The sequence below is a fragment of the Falco naumanni genome, chromosome 3 (genome assembly GCF_017639655.2).
Source record: "Falco naumanni isolate bFalNau1 chromosome 3, bFalNau1.pat, whole genome shotgun sequence".
NCBI lineage: Eukaryota > Metazoa > Chordata > Aves > Falconiformes > Falconidae > Falco > Falco naumanni.
In genome coordinates this window covers 5,577,408-5,596,630 of record NC_054056.1, presented here as the reverse complement: position 1 = coordinate 5,596,630, position 19,223 = coordinate 5,577,408, and the positions used below count along the sequence as shown (strand labels likewise).

General features: G+C 52.9%; 3 protein-coding genes across 4 annotated transcripts; 1 reads left to right on the top strand and 2 right to left on the bottom strand.

Annotated features, from left to right (window-relative positions):
* The first annotated feature begins 240 nt into the window (after nt 1–240).
* On the top strand, nt 241–7,072 carry LOC121085249 (kelch-like protein 31). The gene is made up of 3 exons (XM_040587732.1): nt 241–326; nt 3,121–4,332; nt 5,762–7,072. The coding sequence occupies exons 2-3, from the start codon at nt 3,143–3,145 to the stop codon at nt 6,492–6,494; spliced, it is 1,923 nt and encodes a 640-aa protein (XP_040443666.1). The 5' UTR covers nt 241–326; nt 3,121–3,142; the 3' UTR covers nt 6,495–7,072.
* Nucleotides 7,073–9,286: 2,214 nt separating this feature from the next.
* Nucleotides 9,287–12,826, bottom strand: RPL11 (ribosomal protein L11). Its single transcript, XM_040587903.1, has 6 exons — nt 12,758–12,826; nt 12,300–12,450; nt 11,769–11,875; nt 11,262–11,393; nt 10,347–10,457; nt 9,287–9,380 (listed from the first exon to the last, which is right to left on the bottom strand). Exons 1-6 carry the CDS (start codon nt 12,761–12,763, stop codon nt 9,351–9,353), a joined length of 537 nt encoding a protein of 178 aa, XP_040443837.1. The 5' UTR covers nt 12,764–12,826; the 3' UTR covers nt 9,287–9,350.
* A 121-nt stretch (nt 12,827–12,947) lies between these two features.
* LOC121085268 (sodium-dependent phosphate transport protein 3-like) lies at nt 12,948–19,182 on the bottom strand. 2 transcript variants are annotated; one of them, XM_040587781.1, is made up of 12 exons: nt 19,058–19,182; nt 18,600–18,735; nt 18,099–18,271; nt 17,631–17,864; nt 17,439–17,526; nt 16,970–17,056; nt 16,471–16,589; nt 15,802–15,963; nt 15,466–15,598; nt 15,233–15,380; nt 14,843–14,933; nt 12,948–14,307 (listed from the first exon to the last, which is right to left on the bottom strand). In XM_040587781.1, exons 2-12 carry the CDS (start codon nt 18,691–18,693, stop codon nt 14,176–14,178), a joined length of 1,461 nt encoding a protein of 486 aa, XP_040443715.1. In that variant the 5' UTR covers nt 18,694–18,735; nt 19,058–19,182; the 3' UTR covers nt 12,948–14,175. The 2 variants fall into 2 exon arrangements, with proteins under 2 accessions (XP_040443715.1, XP_040443716.1); XM_040587782.1 differs by lacking the exon at nt 17,631–17,864 and having other exon boundaries at nt 18,600–19,182.
* Between the last annotated feature and the right edge of the window lie 41 nt (nt 19,183–19,223).

Below are 19,223 nucleotides of genomic sequence, written 5' to 3'. Positions count from 1 at the left end.
TGCCCTTGGCAGTGGCCAGGTAATCCTGCCGGCCTTTGCTTTACTGCCTTCTCATGGTGCTGGCTGCGCTGATGCCCTTGGCTAGAGCAGCACTACCTGAATCCCGCCCTTTCCATGTCTCTCAGGGCTCAGCTGAGGGCGTCTGTCCTCACATCACCCCAAAAGCCCGCTGTAAATGTAGAAGTGATAAGAGCAGTCAGCTGGCTGGGAGGGGAGAGGAGGGAGGAGGATGTTGCGTGGGGAAAGTTGAGGGTCTCCGTGTCTCAACGTGCAGGGCCCCGTGCTGGTCAGAGCTTCCCCTTGGACTAACCGGTCTTAACAGCAAGGTAAGGAGCTGACACAGCCTATACATGAGTCATGGAGAACCAGGGCTCACCTAGCAGGATTTGCAAAGAGCTGGCATGGGGCACGGGAACTGCTGAATAATGGAAATAACGGCATGGGGAAAGGCTTTGGTTTTTTCTAAAATGGGGCTGGAGAAATTACATTGACAGCAAAATAGTGCCCAGAGCTGCAGCATCCAGGTGGTTTTCCAGGCCAGCTCGGTTTTTGCTGTGACTCAAACCCTGCTTAAACGCAGGGCTGGAGCCACAGGCTAGTAAAGGAGAGGAACTCTGATTAGATATTAAAGAAGCCTGCCATAACTTCTGAAGACACAAGATCACCCCATGTAGGTCCTGTTTTGCTGTTAGGTCAGTAAGCTGGTGCAGGCTGAGATTAGCAGCACTGGAAGGATGTGAGGGCAACTACTGTCTTTTAAAAGCAGTTAAACAGCTAGAAAAAAGTCCTGCCTTCCCTTCTTTATGTCTGGGCCCTTTGAAATCTCTTCAAACCATTCCAGCTCCCTAGATTAGTCCAGCAGCCAGGATTAATCCGTAGGAAAAATATCCCTTTCAAGTCACTACAGTGGTATTTCAATCAGAAACAGTAATGATGTCCCATTTTAAATAAGTGCAGGTAGTAAAGGTCGTTTTGCCCTCCTGCAGCCAGACACTGGAATAACATGAACACATGCTTCAAATCGGAGTCTGTCAAAGGTGCCCAAAGGGGACAGGCAGGACCCCACAGATGTCAATATGAGCCCCAAAGTTCTCATGGCTCCTTTTTACTTGTATGAAGCGTAATGCAGTTAGAAGACCTCTGTTTTATCCCAGAACAACTTTCCCCCTTGGCTCCTGAGTCGGGTGGACAGGGGGTGGAGAAAGCCAGCTGCATTGCTGGGCTTTCCAGAGGGAGTTAAGAAGGCTTTCAGAGGTCAGCTTGCTCAGATGTGATGCTGGGCTCCATACCAGGTCTACAGAAGCTACTGAGCACTGGTGTCACCTCTCTAAAATGGGGTCTGGAGTGCCTGAAAGGAGGGTGAGCAGTTTTATGAACAGAAACAGTGGCTTGCTGCAGACATTGTGCTTGTTTCTGTAAAAAAAAAAAAAAAAAAAAAAAAAAGGCCAAAATCAGGGCAGTCTGGGGTGCAGAAGGGATCTGGTAGATCCTCAGTGCAGCCCAGTGGGTTGCAGACCTCAACCTGGCACCCATCCTGCTGGGACTGGTCTCAACATTGGGGGCAGCAGGACAGCCACCTCCCTCCAGGACAAATCCTGTTTCTCTTTGGGTTTGTTTGCCAGCAAGGATGTTCTTGCAATACTCTGTCTCAGAGAGATGCAGGTCTGAGGGATGTGGAGAGAAGGCCTGGGAAAACATTTTCATTTCCTGGGAAATTCCAATATTTAACCTGTATTTTCACTTCACATCCAGCTGAAAAGCTGAAACTGGAAATTTTCCTGGGGAATGGATAGTCTGAACAAAATGTGTCTTTGGAAATATCAGTGTGGTTGCTTGGAAAAGGTAAATCCCAGTTCCTTTTCCCAATCCTGAGCTGGTTGCCAGAAACCGTTTCATATTCAAACACACGTGGAGCGTGGCATTTGCGTCCCAGTTTCAGAAGGACTAACGCCTGCTCCAGGATATGACACTGTGGTAGATGAGCTCTCAGTGGTGTAAATTGGGGTAGTCCCGTGAAACACCGCAATACCAGGGATGGCTCAAGTGCCTGGGACTTTGCTCCTGGATCCCCTTGGCTTCTGTGTCGTCTCTGCTCACCCCGGCCAGCTGAGCTCGGCCAGGCCAGCATTGCTGCTCTCCCCCTCAGACTCAGCCCTGAATCCTCTTTCCTGGCAGGGACTTTTACAAAACTTTTCCCTTCTCCATATTTTTACTGAAGTCTCATAATGCCCCCCTTCTTCTTTGCCCGGTGCTAAATACAAGCTGATTACTCAGTTCCAAGAAACCTGATCTTTATGGCCAAGCATAATAAACAGTACCCAGACATGTGAGACAGCACAGTTACAGCTATTTCTGGCCGGCAGATTTGTTCCCTCATCTATTGGCTGCTCCGAGCTCCCTCAGAGGAGTTGAGGTCACCACCAAGTTTCAGACTAGAGCTTCAAACTGGAATTTGGGAATATTCAAAAGCTGGATTTTTATTGTTCATTTTTTCCCCCCTCCTTTCAATTGCATTCTAAACCGGTCACCCCAAAGGGCAGCTGGCCCCGCTGGTTACTCAGCACTGCCGCGCCATGCCCAAGGGGCTGAGAGGGAAATGAGCACCCTTTTATGTGTGGTCCTGCAGTGCTGGGGTTAATTTCACCTTACTGCAATGTGGGAACTTTGGTCAGAGCTGCTGGAACTTACTCACCCCATCTAAGGTGCCCTGGAATCTGGTGAAACACACTGCGATCGCTTCCTCGCTCTGCTTGGAGCCCGCCTCACCCCAGAGAGCGAAGCTGTCTGCAGGACTGAGCATGGCCCCACGCCTCAGGAAACAGTGGGTGCTCCCTGTTTCCCAGTGCAACCACCCAAAATCCCCAGTGCTTTTTTAATACAGCAAAGGTGCTGGTACTGCTTAAGAGTTGAGGATCCCCCTCTTGCAGTCATAGCCCCTGACGCCATTCGCACGGCTCAGAGGGGTACAGGGCTTGGGAGGCAGTTTCCATCCTTTCCTTGGCCTGACCCAAAGGGTATATGAGTCAGTGGGAGTTTTCCCTTTGCTTAATCGCATGCCTTAAAGACAGAAGGACACCTGTACCCCTACTTCAAGGCTCCCCACCTCTTCTTTCTCTCCAGGTCCTGTTCCAATTCTGCCAAAATGGCACCCAAAAAGAAAACTCCCAAGAAGCCCAAGGTGGATAAAGAGGATGCATCCATCACCCCAGTGATGGTGGAAGATGCTTTGCTAGATGTTGAACACCTCAATCACTTGAATGGATTGTACGACAGCGGCTCGAACGGCTTCCACTGCACGGCCACGGAGGTTGAAGCACCAGACCATGGAGCCAGCCTTTTGGAGGGGATGAACCAGATGCGCCAGAAGCAGTTCCTCTGCGATCTCACCATTGCCACGAAAACAAAGTCTTTTGAGGTGCATAAGCTCGTCCTGGCTTCCTGCAGCGAGTACTTCCACCGCCTGCTGCAGAGGGACCCTCAGCTGCGCCAGGTGGAGCTCCACGACATCTCACCGCTGGGCCTGACCACCATCATCACCTATGCCTACACGGGGAAGCTGAGCCTCTCGCTGTACACCATCGGCAGCACCATCGCTGCGGCCACCCAGCTGCAGGTGCCAACACTGCTGAACATGTGCAGTGACTTCCTCATTCGGGAGATGGCTGTGGAGAACTGCGTGTACATCGCCAACATCTCAGCCACCTACAGCCTCAACCAGGTGAAAGATGCCACAAGGAAATTCATCCGGGAAAACTTCCTGGAGTTCTCCAAGACTGACCAGTTCATGAAACTCCCCTTCGATCAGATCAATGAGCTGCTGATGGATGATGGCCTGCAGATACCCAGTGAGGTTGCAGCTTTCCAGATCGCTGTCAAGTGGCTGGAGTTTGACCCGAAACGGGTCCGCTATGCTGCTGACCTCCTGAGCAACATTCGATTTGGCACAATCTCAGCTCCGGACTTGGTCAACCATGTGCAACCTGTGCCACGCATGATGCAAGATCCACAATGCCACAAGCTCCTTGTGGATGCTATGAATTACCACCTGCTCCCTCACCAGCAAAACAGCCTTCAGTCTCGGAGAACCAGGATAAGGGGAGGCCAGAGGGTGCTTGTCACAGTTGGGGGTCGTCCAGCTTTGACCGAGAAGGCTCTTAGCAGGGACATCAGCTACAGGGATGCAGAGGGAAACTGGAACAAGCTGACAGAGATGCCAGCAAAAAGTTTTAACCAGTGTGTTGTGGTGATGGATGGATTCATCTACATTGCGGGTGGTGAAGACCAAAATGATGCCAGGAACCAGGCCAAGCATGCCGTCAGCAGCCTGAACAGGTAAGACGGGCTCCACCTGCCACGCAGACCCAGGGAAGGGGTTCAGATCTCTGCCATGTCTGCCTGTGCCCAGCATCTCTCATGGGGTGAGGGACGAGCACAGCAGAAAGGTTCCTCTTTGCTCTCAGTGACCAGAAGGTAGGTCTGGCCTCTCAGATAATGCTGCCAGGGAGGGACAAACACAGCGAGACTCAGCATCAGGTGCTGAACTGTGAGACTCGAGACCTGGAAACCACTTCTAGGCATTTGTTCTGTGTGACCTTAACCTGGGCTTCCCCTGAGGACTCTGGTGCCTGAGCTGCGCTGCCTATGTCCTCTGGCAACATGCAGCACCGATGCAGGATGAGGGCAAGGCAGGGCTTCTCCGTAGCTGCGAGGCTATTGGAGAAATGGGGGACCTCATTATTTAGAAGTAAGCCATTTTGTTGCTCTGAGGGGCTCCCCTTTTAGTCCCCTGGCTGTTCCTCCAGCCAGTGCCAGCCTCAACCCAGTCTCTGGTTTGCCTGGGTTCATTTTAAGGTACATTTACTATCTGTAGGATCCTGTTGCCCTTCAGGCTTTCTTCTCTCTGCCTCCATTTCTCTTTTCATCATGTAAATGACAAGGTTTGTTTCCTAAATCCCCATAAACCTGTCACTGGCTTGCCAAGGGATTACTATTCAAAGAAAGGAGATGTAACCATGGCAACCTGACATGCAGTATTTTGTTTGCAACCTAAACCTGAACTTGCAGTGGCTCTGCCCACAGCTTGCCTTAGCCACCTGAGGCTCCACACACACACAGCGTCATGGGCACCGCTCGAGGGAAGCCTTTTGTGGCCCCAAATCACCACTCCTCGGTGAGGAGCCATCACTGGGCTCTTTCTCCTGCACCGAGTGAGGTCTCAGGGACCCACTGGCAGGTCTCTTTTCTGTTTCTGACCAGTAGCTCATCCGCCTTTCCCAGCCTGGCTTTGGTCCCTGTGGCATCGCTCTGGGGACACTTCCATTCCCTCTGCCATCTCGTGGGCAAACAAGGAACCAGCTTCTTACCACCTGCCTGTCTTTGGCCTGGCCGGCTGGGCTGGGAAGACCTGTCCCTAGGACCTCTTCTACCTGCCAAGACCCAACAGAGGGAACAGTGGCAGTGCTGCGGGACACCTCAGATTGGTAGCACTCAGAATTTCCAAGCCAGGCTGCAGCTTGTGGTAGCAGGAGCAATGTTGGGCTGTTCTAAAGCAATGACCCCAGCAGTCACAAGTAGGATCCAGTCCTGTGCAGTGGCATTGTCTCCATCTGCAGTGCCTGTCCAGATGCTTTAGTGCTGGAGAAGACAGAGAGGCTCTTCCAGAGCATGAGTTGTCTCCTCCAAAGGCAGATATCTGGCAGGCCCTTCTCCCCACGGCTCTGACACTAGTCCTGGACAGACAGATCTGCCCTTCGTCCCCCAGGTACGACCCGCGCTTCAACACCTGGCTGCACCTGGCCAGCATGCAGCACAGGAGGACGCACTTCAGCCTGAACGCCTGCGAAGGGCTCCTCTACGCTGTCGGAGGGCGCAACGCCGAGGGCGCTTTGGCATCTGTCGAGTGCTATGTCCCCACCACCAACAGCTGGCAGAGCAAGGCAAGCCTAGAGACACCCCGCTGCTGCCACGCCACCACTGTCATCGATGGCAAGCTCCTGGTCACCGGTGGCTACATCAGCCATGCCTATTCTCGCACAGTGTGCTGCTACGAGCCCAGCAGTGACACCTGGAGAGAGCAGGCAAGGCTCAGCACCCCCAGGGGCTGGCACTGCGCAGCCACCGTGGCCAACCGAGCGTACGTGCTGGGTGGGAGCCAGCTGGGTCCCCAGGGCGAGCGGGTGGACGTGATGTCCGTGGAGTGCTACAGCCCACTCACGGGGCAGTGGAGTTACGTGGCACCCCTGCCCACGGGGGTCAGCACAGCTGGGGTGGCTTTGTTGGAGGGGCGCTTATGCCTGGTGGGTGGCTGGAACGAGAGTGGGAAGAGGTATCAGAAATGCGTGCAGTGCTACAATCCTGACCTCAATGAGTGGGTTGAGGACGAGGACCTCCCTGAGGCCACCGTGGGTGTCTCATGCTGCACCATCACCCTCCCACGCCCCCTGAGCTCCAGGTCCCGGGCCAGCTCTGTGGCCTCAGCAGCAGCCAGCACATAAAGAGCCCCGAGTGCCACATGGCTTATGCCAGCAGCTAGGGAAGGAGACAGAGCTCAGGGGTGTGGCGCAGCTGGATGGGCAGGCACGCTGGTGTTTGGAGTCACTGCAAAGTCTCAGACACTCTTATTCCGTCATGGCAAGTTTTGGGCTCTAGGAAAGCATCTTCTGAGCTGCCTGCATCTCCATCCCGCAGCTTAAGCAGGTATTGCTCAAGCAGGGCAGACACGGAAGCAAGCAGGACAGAAAAGCTTTTTTCCTCAGCCTGCAGCACTGTATTGCAGTGTGGACTGGAAAAAAATGGGAAAAAATAAAAGAAGAAAAACAAACTAGAATAATGCAGGAGAAATTGTACTGTAGGAGTAGTATCATGAGACACTTTGAACAGTAGTATTGCTATTAGTTACAAGAAAGTGACAGGTCTGGAACAGACCCTGTTGCTCACGTAGCATTTGTTCAAGGGAAAAACATTTAATATTTACTCATTGAAGCTAGATACCTTCACACTAGGAATAAAATGAACCTTGACAGCAAGGAAGAGAACTACTGGAGCAACTCACAAAGATCTCTTGCTCTTCCAAGTGCTGCGCTGTAGTTCAGAAGGTATCAGGAAAGTGCCTGAGGATGCTATAAGACTCTAGGAAATGTGAGAGGCCAAGGGTGCCCTGAAAGTAAGTGTCAGCTGGAACAGAATCCCTCCACAGCTAAACCAGGAGCAGTTAGATTTTTTCCTAGCCAGGTCCTGTTACTTTGTACCATTGAGCTGACAGCTTGGTTTTGAACTTAGTGCTTTCCCCATTACTGTAACTGCAGTCTGACCTGCGAAAGGAGAAATCATTGGGAAACTCAAGTTTCCAGGGGCAAACGCTTGCTTAGTGCCTGGGGTCTCTCCCTGTCACTACAACCGAGTGAGACAGTAACCGGTCTTTATTAAAACCTGGCTCCCCTTTCAGAGGGCACAGGGACTGCAGAGCAGACTCAATCTCTTGGGCCAAGTACATTGCGACGGATGGCACCACAGCACCCCAAACCCTGCCCCGGCAGGTCTCGGATACAGCCCCAGAGCAGTGATAGCCTGTGACGAGCAGGAGGCAAGAGAGAGAGCAACGATTATTTCCTGGTCTCAAACCCACAGTCATAACAAGACATCAGTCACATGCTGAGGCCAGCATCTTCTGGTAACAGGTCCTGTTCCTGGAGCACATTCTGGAGCACACGCATCATTCTAGAGTGGCTTATCACCTTTGTCTCAGGCTGAGGCAGCTACGTGCTGCCGAGCATCCAGACAAATGTTCGGTTTTGTTCTGGTCTCTTTTGCACAGCACAGTGAAATAGCATCCAGGAAGCCAATGAGCTGCACAAGGGAACCCCAATGTGCCCTGAAGATGCCAAGTCAAGAGCCTCAGCAAAGCAGGCTGGTTTGCTTCCTTTCGCAACTCACCAAAACTGAGCAGCTTGCCATAGTTAGTTCACAGGTCTTCCTCTGAGAATTCCGTCTCAATTAAAGAGTTCACATCAAGCATAAAGCTATACTGAGGCAGAACACCATTTTCTGTTCAAATTCTGCTTTGTGTGTTTTAGCATGCACAGCACACACTGCCCAGTGTATCTTGGAATGGGCTCCATCCTGAACAGTCCTGGCCACCTCCCCTGGACTTCAACTCCCGACAGGCTTGACAATGGTCTAGTATTTCAGACAACACTGTACAATCACTGATGGTGGAGTGTGCAGGCTTGTATTGAAGTGAGTTTGTTCCTTGCTTTTTTTTTTATTGTAACTTTTCACTGTAAGGTGCAGGAGGACTGAACACTAGCAGAGGCAAGGGTGTCGCTGAACTCCACTTGTGTGAGCTGTATTGTCCTGCAGGGAATTTTCTCTTTAAACAATAAAGGCCATTCCTTTGCAGAGGAAAACGGTCTGACTGTGTGATTACAGCACTGTAAGTTCACCCTCCTGAAACATTTCAACAAAGCAGTCAAGATTCATCCCCTACATTTAAGCACATCCAATAATTGCTTCAAAATTTCTATAGCATGTAACGAGCACTGCAGAAACAACCCTACTGGCAGCAGATACAGGCACTCAAGGTCACTCGCTACCCACAGAAGCAGCGTGAATCAGGAGGTCCTACTGGCTGATCTCAGCCCCCTCATGCAGCACCAGTTTGAATCCCAGCTCAGGAACCTCACCAGTGCCAGCACCACAGGCCTTACCCGGCCCTCAGTCCTCCCAACCGGTCCTGCCACACTACCTTAGACAAATAAACCTCAGCCACATTTTTGCTTTATGGCTCTGCTTTATTAAGAGGATACATGTGCTGCTTCCTTTGGCTTCCCAATGAACTTGCATTCCCAATAGTTCCTACAGCAAGAGAGTTTCTTCTGCTAATTCAGAATCCCTCGTCATTAGAGCAGGCTGCCCTTAACACTGCAAAAGTTGGTCTGTGGAGGATCAGAACCAGCACGCTGACTCCGTTCCCTTCAGGAATTTAACCCTCCAGAAATTCTGGTCTACAACTCCAGTGATCAAAAAGCACTTTTTTTTTTATTCCATATTCTTTCTACACCCACCTGCAGACTATAGTAAGGGTTCTCCGTATTACTTGTGCAGCTGGACAGTACGGAAGTGGAGACTGCACCGCATAAATCCAACACTTGCTCCACCAGAACAGCACGTTCTCTTCAAGTGCACAGCACCAGTCCATGTTCTTCTGCTGCCTTTTCGGGTATGAGCGACCCTTGCTCCTAGCAGCTTCCCAGGTTGGGAGGAGCCCCCACAAAATTCACAACAGAAGTTAGGGGTTAGAAAATTTTATTTGCTTTTTTCGTAACACGAACTGCTGGTTTATCAGGAACTGCTCATTTACCAGGAAGGATGATACCATCATACTGTGAGAAAGAAAGAACCATGTGAGAAATTACCAGCAGGTAAAGGTGCAGTACTGCTGCACACGAAACAGTCACCACATTCATTCGAAGGCAGCCAGCCAACACGGATGTGAAACCCCAGTTCTGCAGCAAACTGCCTTTCTACTTTGCTGCTGTGCTGTTAACCTTCAAGGGGGAATTTGTTCAGATAAGCATTAAACTGCTCATCAGCCCAGCTACACAAGAAGCCCCAACTTTTAAAGGCTGATCTGACCGGAACTACACTCGTCCCTTTCACAGTCCCAGGATTCGGCCCCTGAAGGTAATAATGCCACAGTGAGCAGAACCAGGCAGGAGCAGGGGAAAAAAACCATTCGGCAGGAGTAGGCTGGAGCCCTCCCTGTGCAGGGTATAACTGGTGTAGATCTAGGCAGAGCAGCCAGTAAAAAGCCTCCAGACAGACTGTCCACCCTTTCCACCTCTGAAAAAATATCCGTAGCCCTGATCTCTGAACATTTTCAATCAAGCTTTTGGCATCTCCCCTTCATTACCCAGTCTATGTCAGACAGCACTACGGACAGATAAACCCAAGAACGTGTTTTATTTGGATCGCTCCACCCTCCAACTCTGGCAGCTGAGCTAGGAGCTGCATCATATAAACAAATCCTAACTCTGCCTCGTCACTACTGATCCACATACACATAACACCTCCAAAAACTGTGGGAGACAGATTTACACAAGAGCTCTGATACTTCCAGCTATCCTGTAAGAGCTGCTCTTTCAGTTCAGCACACAAAAATCCAGGAGTGTGAACAGCACTCGCGCTCAAACACAGCTTCTACTGCCCCAGAGCAGTAAAAATAAATTATTTAAGCAGTGATCAAATCTCCTCCTGCCCAGCAACTTTTTCCAGTCTTTCCACAGTGAAGCATTTTGTTGATACTTGCTAGGAAACTCTTGGGATACAGAAATAAAGATGGATTTTACCTTTTGCTGAAACCAGCGCATGGCTTCTTCCTTTCCAATTCTGTGCTTGGCTCCAATGTTGCCAGTTCTGCGTTTCTTGTCAGCAATGCTGAAACCAGGCCTGCCGAGCACCTGCCAAGAGAGGAGGCCAACAGCACTATTTCATTCTTGCACTTATTTATTTTCTTAAACTTAATAGTATCCTAGGAGGGAAGGGGCTAGGATTTCCACATCAGTAACATCATCTTGTCCGAGTCATGTTCACGACAGACTGTTACCCCCCGCCCCCAGCCTCAATGTAACTGAAAAGTAACTCCTGAGCAGCCACATAAATTGACAGGGACAGCGCCTAGGTGGGACAACTCAGCACATACACAGACTCAGAGAAAACAAAGCGAGTGTGGAAGATTCACTATTCCATACCCAGAGGCCTCAGTTCTCAAGAAAAGGTACATTGAGCAGCACTGCTAACACATATGGAACCACTTCCCTCTATTTCAGATTGAGTGATGCGCAGCAGAATGGAATGAGTTGAACATGCCAGCCACCACTGCTACATGACCCAGCCCCAGCCCTCTAAATGGAGGGAGAATCTTCCAGCAACGCAACCCATCTTTCATTCTGCATTCCTGAAGCCCCTGCTGTGCTCTCCACAGCTGCTCTTTCCTTCCCCAAACGTAGCACAGCTGCCTCAGTGTTATCCCAGGAGTACCAGTAAGAACAACAGTATGTGTTTCTGAAGAAGCTTTGTGAGACGTGTCAGAAATCAGGGATTTTACAGCAGCCCTGGGAATCTCAGTTTAGACTTGGGTTTTGTTGACTTTTTTTTCTATCTTCCAGCACTTGGCAGGAAGTTCACAAGCCAGTTACTGTTCTAGGTTCCTTCTAGAGCTTTGACACAAGTCCAGTAGCTGCAAGGAAGCAGGGAATACGCACCACATAAAAGTCCAAGCCGTAGATACCAATACTGGGATCGTATTTAATTCCCAAATCGATGTGCTCCTGGATTCCAAAGCCAAAGTTCCCGGTGTCTGAGAAGTTATTTTTTCTCAATTCGTATTCTCGCACCTGAAACATTTGTTGTCCATCACTATTTCATTACTGACTGCAAAAAGAGTAAAAAGTCTTGCATGTTCTACTAACTGCTACCAGACCCACAACTCGCCTACATGCCATCTTTAGCCCTAAGATTTTGCTCCCACAGCCCACTCATAAATCACAGCAGCAAAGGCAGAACTCCAAAAGAAAGCAGTGAATGCAGCAGCTAACTCTTACATAAGGATAAAGCAACAACCAGAGAAACAGTGCAAACACTGCAGACTGCGCGTCAGACTCTATCCATAACCAACCTGTAACTAGCTCAGGTGCAACATTTCAAAACACACATCTTTTCAGTCAGTTGTTCTTTCACAGATCAAAGATCCAGACCTGCCAAATTCTCACCTTCAACCCCTTCTCCAGAATCTCCTCTGCTTTGGCCCCACGAACCGTGCAATGAACGGCAATCTTCTCATTTCTCCTGATTCCAAAGGATCTTACAGTGTATCGTGCTGTAAACAGCAATAATTCCACTTAGAGGCTGTTCACAGAATTTCCACCCAGGGCATTCAGAGCTTAAGACAACCAAAGAAATGACTTCACAGGAAAGAAAAAATAACCAAGACAACCATGCGCTCCTCTTTGGGGATGAGGGCAGAGCAGTAGCCTGAGTCCGGAGGCAGAATGGAACGGACAGCAGCAGCAGCCGCCAGCACCTGAGGATTTAAGGTCCCCCAATTCTCACCACAAGGCCCTGCTCAGAGCAGAGACGTCCCCAAGGGCTCCGTCACGGAGCCACACTGCCACTTCACCCCCTGCATGCCCACCAGAGAAAAGACAACCACCACTGCTCAAGGCAGAAAACAAACGGCACCTTGGCAGCCCCAGCACAAGCAGACCCCCGGCAGCCAACAGGTCAACCCCCCCACCCCTCACCTTTAGAGAAGACGGGGGTCTGGCCCGTCAGCTGCTCCAGCACTTTGGCCGCCCGGGTGAGCCTGTCCCCGCTCTCCCCGACGCAGATGTTGAGGCAAAGCTTGCGGATGCGCAGCTCCCGCATGGGGTTCTCCTTCTCACCTTGGTCTTGCTGAGGAGAAACGACACGGGGGGCTAACGGGGGACGCCAGGCCGCTACTGCCGCCCGGCCCCGAGCCCTGCCCCACCGCCGCGGCGAATCCCAGCGCGGTGGCCCAGCCACCGAGCAGGCCGCGGCCTGTCACGGCCGCCGCTCCCCCAGGGCAGACCACCGGCTCCTCCCCGCCCACACGGGCCCGGCAGCCCCCCGTCTCGGCCCCCCCCCTCTCCCGCCCGCCGGGGCCGGGCCCCTCCGAGGGCGGATGGCGGCGGATAGAAACTGCCCCACCCGGCCCCGGCCCGCGGGTGCCGCTACTCACCGCCATGATGGGGGCGGGGAAGAGATCAACTGGGCGGCGCCGCGGGGTCTTATGGGACGCCGCGCCGCTCGAGACGACGCCCCCTGGCGGCCGGAGGGCGGCACTGCGCCGCGGCCAGTTGCCGGGGTAACCGCGGTGGGGCGGGCGGGAGCCCACGCCGCCATTTTGTCCCACGGGCCCGTGGGGACGGGGAGGCCTTGCCCGCCCTCACCCCCTGCCCCGCAGGCAGGCTGGGGCCGGGGCCCGGCCTGCACCACCGTGAGCAGCTGCCTGCGCCCTGCGGCTCGCTGCAGGGAGCGCTGGGGCCAGGCCGGCGGTGGCGGAGGGGCTGGTGGTCCACCAGCAGGCCCAGTCTGCTGCTGAGGCCAGTAGGATGAGCCACAGCAGCTTTGCTGGGAGATGCTGCACCAGAAGGTGTTGGCGCTTCTCCACTCCCAGGCAGCATTGAGCATAGCTTACCAGAGCTTCTCCCGCCCTCGCAGCCCCAAGTTCCTTGAGCCAGACCTGGGAATGTGTTTCGATTTCACTTCACTCTGTCAGGAAACCATTTGTGAGTTTCACATCTCTGTCTGGGATCTGGATCCTCTTTCTGCACCATTTTGACTTAGTCTGGAGCCAGTGAGGAGTCACAGTCCACTCCCTCGCTGCAGTTGGCTGGGAGTGTAACACAGCTTCTCTGGGAAACAGGCAAGCCAAATTCAGACCCTTTTTGGGGGCCTAAACATCTCTTTCGGTGACAACATTCTGAGCCGAATGCTTGCAATGGGGCTCTCGCTCAGTAAGGATGACACCAGCTCAAGGCTTTCAGTGCTTATCACCTTCTCTGCCTCCCAGGGGCTGTGCTCAGGGCTGCCAGGTTGAACTCTGTAAAGCCTTCCCTTATTTTTTGCCTTGGTTGCTTCTAAAAGGGGATGAAGGATAAATGAATAATCAGCTTGTCTCATTAAGAATAGAAAAACGTGTTAGGAGCCTCTCTGTAGAGGTTGTGAAAAGCTGCTAGTTAAAAACTAATGTTACTGTACCACTTCATTATCAATTTACTTCATCTAAGAACAGCTTTGCTGGAAATAGCCACAGGCTCCTTACAGAGCTCAGCTGACAGCCCACTATACCAGCTCTCTGTGGATCCCATTTAGGATCTGTCCACTCTGCAGCATTCCTTCCCGTGGGCAAAGGCTGAGGGCAGGGTTAAATGTGGGTAACACAGGTTGAAGGGCTGGTGTCTCCCCAAGGGAGTAGATTGGGATCAAAAGGGGGACAGAGCTGGGTGAAGGTGCAGGGCACTTCCAAGAGCCAGAGTGCAGGCAGGGCTGTGGAGCTCATGCCATTGCCTGAGGATGCTGCCAGAGCCCCAGGAACAGGCAGGGACACAGGGCTGAGCCCTCTTGCAGCCCATTCCTTTGTGTACCTTCCGATGTTCACTGCCCAGCAGTGTCCTCCCTAGCCCAGTCTTGGATGGTGCCACTGCCAAAGGCTATGTAGAAGATCAGGCCAAACAGGTTGAGAGCTGCAGATAGGAAGAAGGCGTTCCGCCAGCCAGTCTGGAGATCCTGGGGGGCCAAGAACAGATCACCGTGGTATGGCCCTTCCCTTTATCTCCGTGTAGTGATCACCCAACTACTGCCACCCAGCTCAATGGCATTAAACTCATCTCCATCCTCTGCTTGATACTAGCACCAACAACAGAAGAGCTTTGCTCAACTCAAGACATATGCCAGACCTCCTCTTACTGGAGATGCATTTCCTTCCTTGGCATTTTTGGAAACATTGTGTGCTGTGCTGAATTCAGGAAGCTTTCCTGCCTGGCACAAAGCTTCCTCCTCACCCTACTCCCTCAACCCTCTCCTCATCTCTAAGTACATCCAGATGGGGCCCATGTGGAGCTCTTCCTGCTTTCTGAGTCATCCCCATGTCCTCAAAATGGTCCAGGCTCTGGTTTGCTGGGCACGATATCACATGTGTTCATTGGGAGAGGGGGATGGCTTGGAGTAATTTTTGATTCAGTGCAGAGAAAGGAATCCATTTCTGAAAGCAGCCCTGTCTTTTCTTCCAGGGGTGTGCTTGTGATTTGTGGCCCCAAATTACCTGGCTGATGAGAAGTCCAACTGTGGTAGGAGCAATAATTCCTGCAACTATGCCAAAGGTATTTGTGATTCCCAGCAGGAACCCTGCATATCTGGGGAGAGAAAGCAAGGGTTTCGTGAGTGAGGAAAAGAGGAAACTGTCACAAGAAGGGAGAGGGGCAGGCACTGCCAGTCCCTTTCCTCATCTGCATGAATACTGCCTGTCATGCTGAGTAACACTAGGATATTCCTTGCAAGACTGGGGGGGGATTTTAATCTTTTATTTTACTCCTTAGCTTACAATGCCACCAGCTACAGAAGTGAAGGGAGAGTAGGAGTTGCAGAAGCCTTGGGGGATTGGGAAGAGGAAGGGGACAGAGCCAGGGAGGGCACAGAGGTCAGAGCCACTTACCTGGGTGCTATATCAATGTGGTTAATATTGATGCCTGCCCCTGTCATGCTCATTATTGTCAAGGCCAGTGTTAGAAGGACCACAACAGCTGTGGAACTGCAGCCAATGTAAGGCACAGCCACCAGGAAGGTGGCTGGGAGCAGCATCCCTTGGGAGGAAAAGGGGATGTGTTTTATAACAGGCAATACAAGCAAGGCGGAAAGGCTGGACTGCAGGTGAAAGCTTGTCCTTACCGAGGGCTGAGAAGAGCTTTCTGACAGCTGCTGTGCCAAGTACTCGCCTAGCCAGGAGGAAATCAGCCAGCAGCCCAGCCAGGATGTGCCCCAGCCCATTCCCAATATAAGGCAGGGAGGAGAGGAACCCATTCTGCGTAAGGGAGAACAAGGCATTGTCGTGTCCATGGCACGAAGCAACGGAGCCAAGAGCTCCAAGACTGCAGCTCCCTTGGTCCCAGGGCCACCAGTCTTCACGAAGACATGTCCCTGAGGAACCTTCTGCTCCCAGCCTACAGAGGGATTAAGTCCTGTCGCTGTTGTGGGGACCAGCCTCAGCTGCAGGGCAGCACTCACCTCTCTGAGGTCAAAGCGGAGGACGTTGTTCATGAACATGGGCATGGAGGTCAGCAGCATGTAGAACAGCCAGTCCGTGCAGAAGCAGGCAATGGTGATTGCCCAAAGAGGCAGTGATTTAGCCATGGCCACAAGTGGGAGGGAGCGGCCATGAGAGCTTCCCTGGAAGGAATAAAACATCAGCCAGTGCCCCATCTCCTGTCTTACATCCCCTGGGCAGGCTGTCCAGGCTTTCCTTGGCCTCTCCACCTGCTGCTGAGAAAACTGGGACTAGCCCTGGCCGCTGGATAAGGAACCTGTCACAGCACTCTCCAAACTAGCCGGCTGCAACAAGGTCTTTTACCATCTCATACCAACATACTCTTCATGCCAGTCCCTCTGCTGCCTTCTTCTAGGCTCTCCTCACCTAGGGCACATGTTCTCTCTTTTCTCTCTGCTTCTTCCTCCTCTCTCTTCCTTCGCTGCTCTCTCTTCATTGGCTGCCCAACCACTTAACAGAACCAGCCACAGCAACCCACTGCCCCTGAAGCCAGCCCACAGCTGTATGTTATCAATATTAATTAACCCAGCTTCATTCCTCTACAGGAACCCAGCTGAACTGCCTCAGAACAGTCCCTTTGGCATGGTGCCTGCCATGTGGCCAGTCGTGATTAAAAGGTTTGTGTTTACCTGGTGAGCCAGCGATGACACGATGTATTCCTGCTCCCTGGCACTAATCCACGGGTGGTGTGCAGGGTCCTCATGCACGAGGAAGAACCAGCAGAGGCACCAGGCACAGCCAACACCACCTGCGAGGAGCAGGGCTCTCAGTGCCAGCTCCTTTTACAGTGAGCTGCGGCAGAGCTGAGAGCCAGCGGCGTGGAGGCTGGTGCTAGCAAAGTGAGTGCAGGAAGATGGAAAGGGACAAACTCCACTGAACCCATCGCTCACAGTGGAAGGGTCTGGGTTGATGGCACAAAAGGTTCAGCAAAGGCTCATTCCCTAATAGCACCCCAGCAAAATGGCTTCATCCTGGCCTGTTGGGTGACAGGGGAGCCCAGAGCTCTGCGTGGGACTAGTAAGGATGGAGCTGGTCCTGCAGGGCTCTGATGGGGAACCTTTGGGAGCTCTGCCAGCAAACAGCCTGCAGTGGGGTTGGAGTAGAGGGACATGATGGACCATTACTCACCAAAGATGTAGAAGACAAAAGGCCACCCCAGACTCTGGCAGATGATCCCAGCCACAAGGAGAGCAAAGAAAGTCCCAAAAGTGCATCCTAGAGAACAGAAGTCATTTTAACGGGACTTTGTGTGACCAGCAGTGAGTGGGACAGAGCTACAGCCTACAGCCAAATTTGTGATAGGAAAATGTGGTTGCACAAATGAAGCGCCTGTGCAAACAAGCACCCTTGTATCCAGGTTTGCTCCCTTCAGGTCCGGGTTGCCTCTCCTGCCTCAAGCTGACCTAAGCTGAGAAGCCAGAGAGGACATAGGATGGGAGGAGCAGAGGTAGAAAGACTTAACACTGCTAACACTTCTTCGCCAAGGACCTAGAACCTTGAACTTGAAGCTGCTACAAGGACTGGCTTGGAAAGAAAGGGGTGAGGAGAGGTCCTGCACTTACTGAATCAGTGGTAGGGAAAAGTCTTTGTGTCTTACCAGCATCAGCGATGTTCATGAGCCTGCTGCGTTCCAGTGGAGGGGCCCATTTTGCCCAGAGTGTGTACTGAGCTGGAAATATCACTCCCTGCAAAGATAACAGGGAGCGTTGTGGGAAGGGACATGAGGAGCGCAGCCAGGGCTAACCTGAGCAAATTTTGCAGCCTGGCAGCGCTTGGAGCCATGACTGACCTCAGCCAAGCCCAGCAGCACCTGCAGCCCGATGAGGCAGCTCACGCCGAGCTCTGCTGATCGAGGCACAAGGAGGGTGAGAACAGAGGAGAGCAGGAGCCCGCTGCCCAGGACGGGTTTCCCCCCGAACAGCCCCGAGCAGTACCCGCCCAGCGCCTGCGTGAGGCTGTAGCCGTAGAAAAAGGAGCTGAGGATGATTCCTTGAGTCTCAGCGCTCCAGTTGTACGTGGGGGCCTGGAGGAGACAGAACACGTCTGTCAGAGATTGTTTTTCAGGCACAGCCTCCTCCAGAAGGGGAGAAGCAACCAGGAAATGCAGCCCTAAGCACAATAAACTGAGCTCTGCTCCTTCACCCGCCTTGTCCTCAGCGCTTTTCTCGGCTGCTTCCAAGTCTGTCCTCATGCAAAAACACGAGTGGACTGAGCCCAGGAAGGATCTTTCAGTTATCTGAGTCTGCTTTCCACTTACATCCTGAGCAAATCCTGGGTCGGAGCTGTGGGGAGCACTGCTGGACCAGCTGTGGGGATGACTGCTGTTACTCATGGCGATGATGGCGATGCTGAGGCTGACCCGGAGTGTGTATGCCAGGAAAAAAGAGAGGTGCAGGACCACGGCCAGGCCACAGCGAGTGGAGCAGAGCCCTGTGGGCGGACAGCACCCACAAACCAGGGGTAGTCAGAGAGGCCACAGGTTAACTCTCACTCCCTCCTACAGATCTGTGTCGCCAGGCAATCCCCTTCTTGCAGCAACAAACAACTCTTTCCAGGTACCCTCCAGACATCTACCACTGATCCCCTGCCCTCCTCCTCTGCAGGGGTGGCAGTTTGTACCTCCAGAAGGAGAACAGAGGGACAGGAAGGCAAGGAGACTTGCCCGGGGATGGAGGGGACATGTCAAAGCCTGAGGCTACTGGCTCGGGCCCTGCTGAGGCCACACCTCAGCCCGCTGCTCCCCACGGAGTGGATTTACCAGTGCAGGAGGGCTGCTGAGCAAGCAGAGGGGCTTCATCCTGCTCTGCCTCCGACCTGGCCCCTGCCTGTGTGTCGTCCACGTGGCGCTGCATCCTTCCCTGGCTGCCTGCTTCTCCTCGAGATAGTCTCCAGCCCTGTTGGGAAGTGAATCTCAAACATCAACAAACACAGGAGCAGCCATTACTGGTGCGGCGAGAGTGGAGCAGGCCGCCGGTCACAGATGCCTGTACAAACACTTTATGAGCACAGTGATTTACAGCAGCCTCAAACCTCCCCGGGGACGGTCTTATTTACACCCGTGCTTTATAACCCTCCACCAAACAGCCTGGCAGGGCAGCGGGGTCTCTCCCACCCCAGGGTGCTCCTGCCGATGGCCTGGGGTACCCACTGCCCTCCCTTGGCTGGTGCAAAGGGAGGTTCCTTCCCTGCCGCCCCGTTCCCCCAGGGGTAGCTCACGGGGACGGGGGTCTCCTGGCTCCGTGTCCCGGGGCGTGGAGCGGGATGCTTTCGCAGGATTTGGGATTTCAGGGAACCGGGTGGGATGGAACAAGGCCGGGGCTCGAACCAGCGCCTGGCATGGGAACGCCCGGGGCCCCGCCCCGCCCCGCCAGGCCCCGCCCCC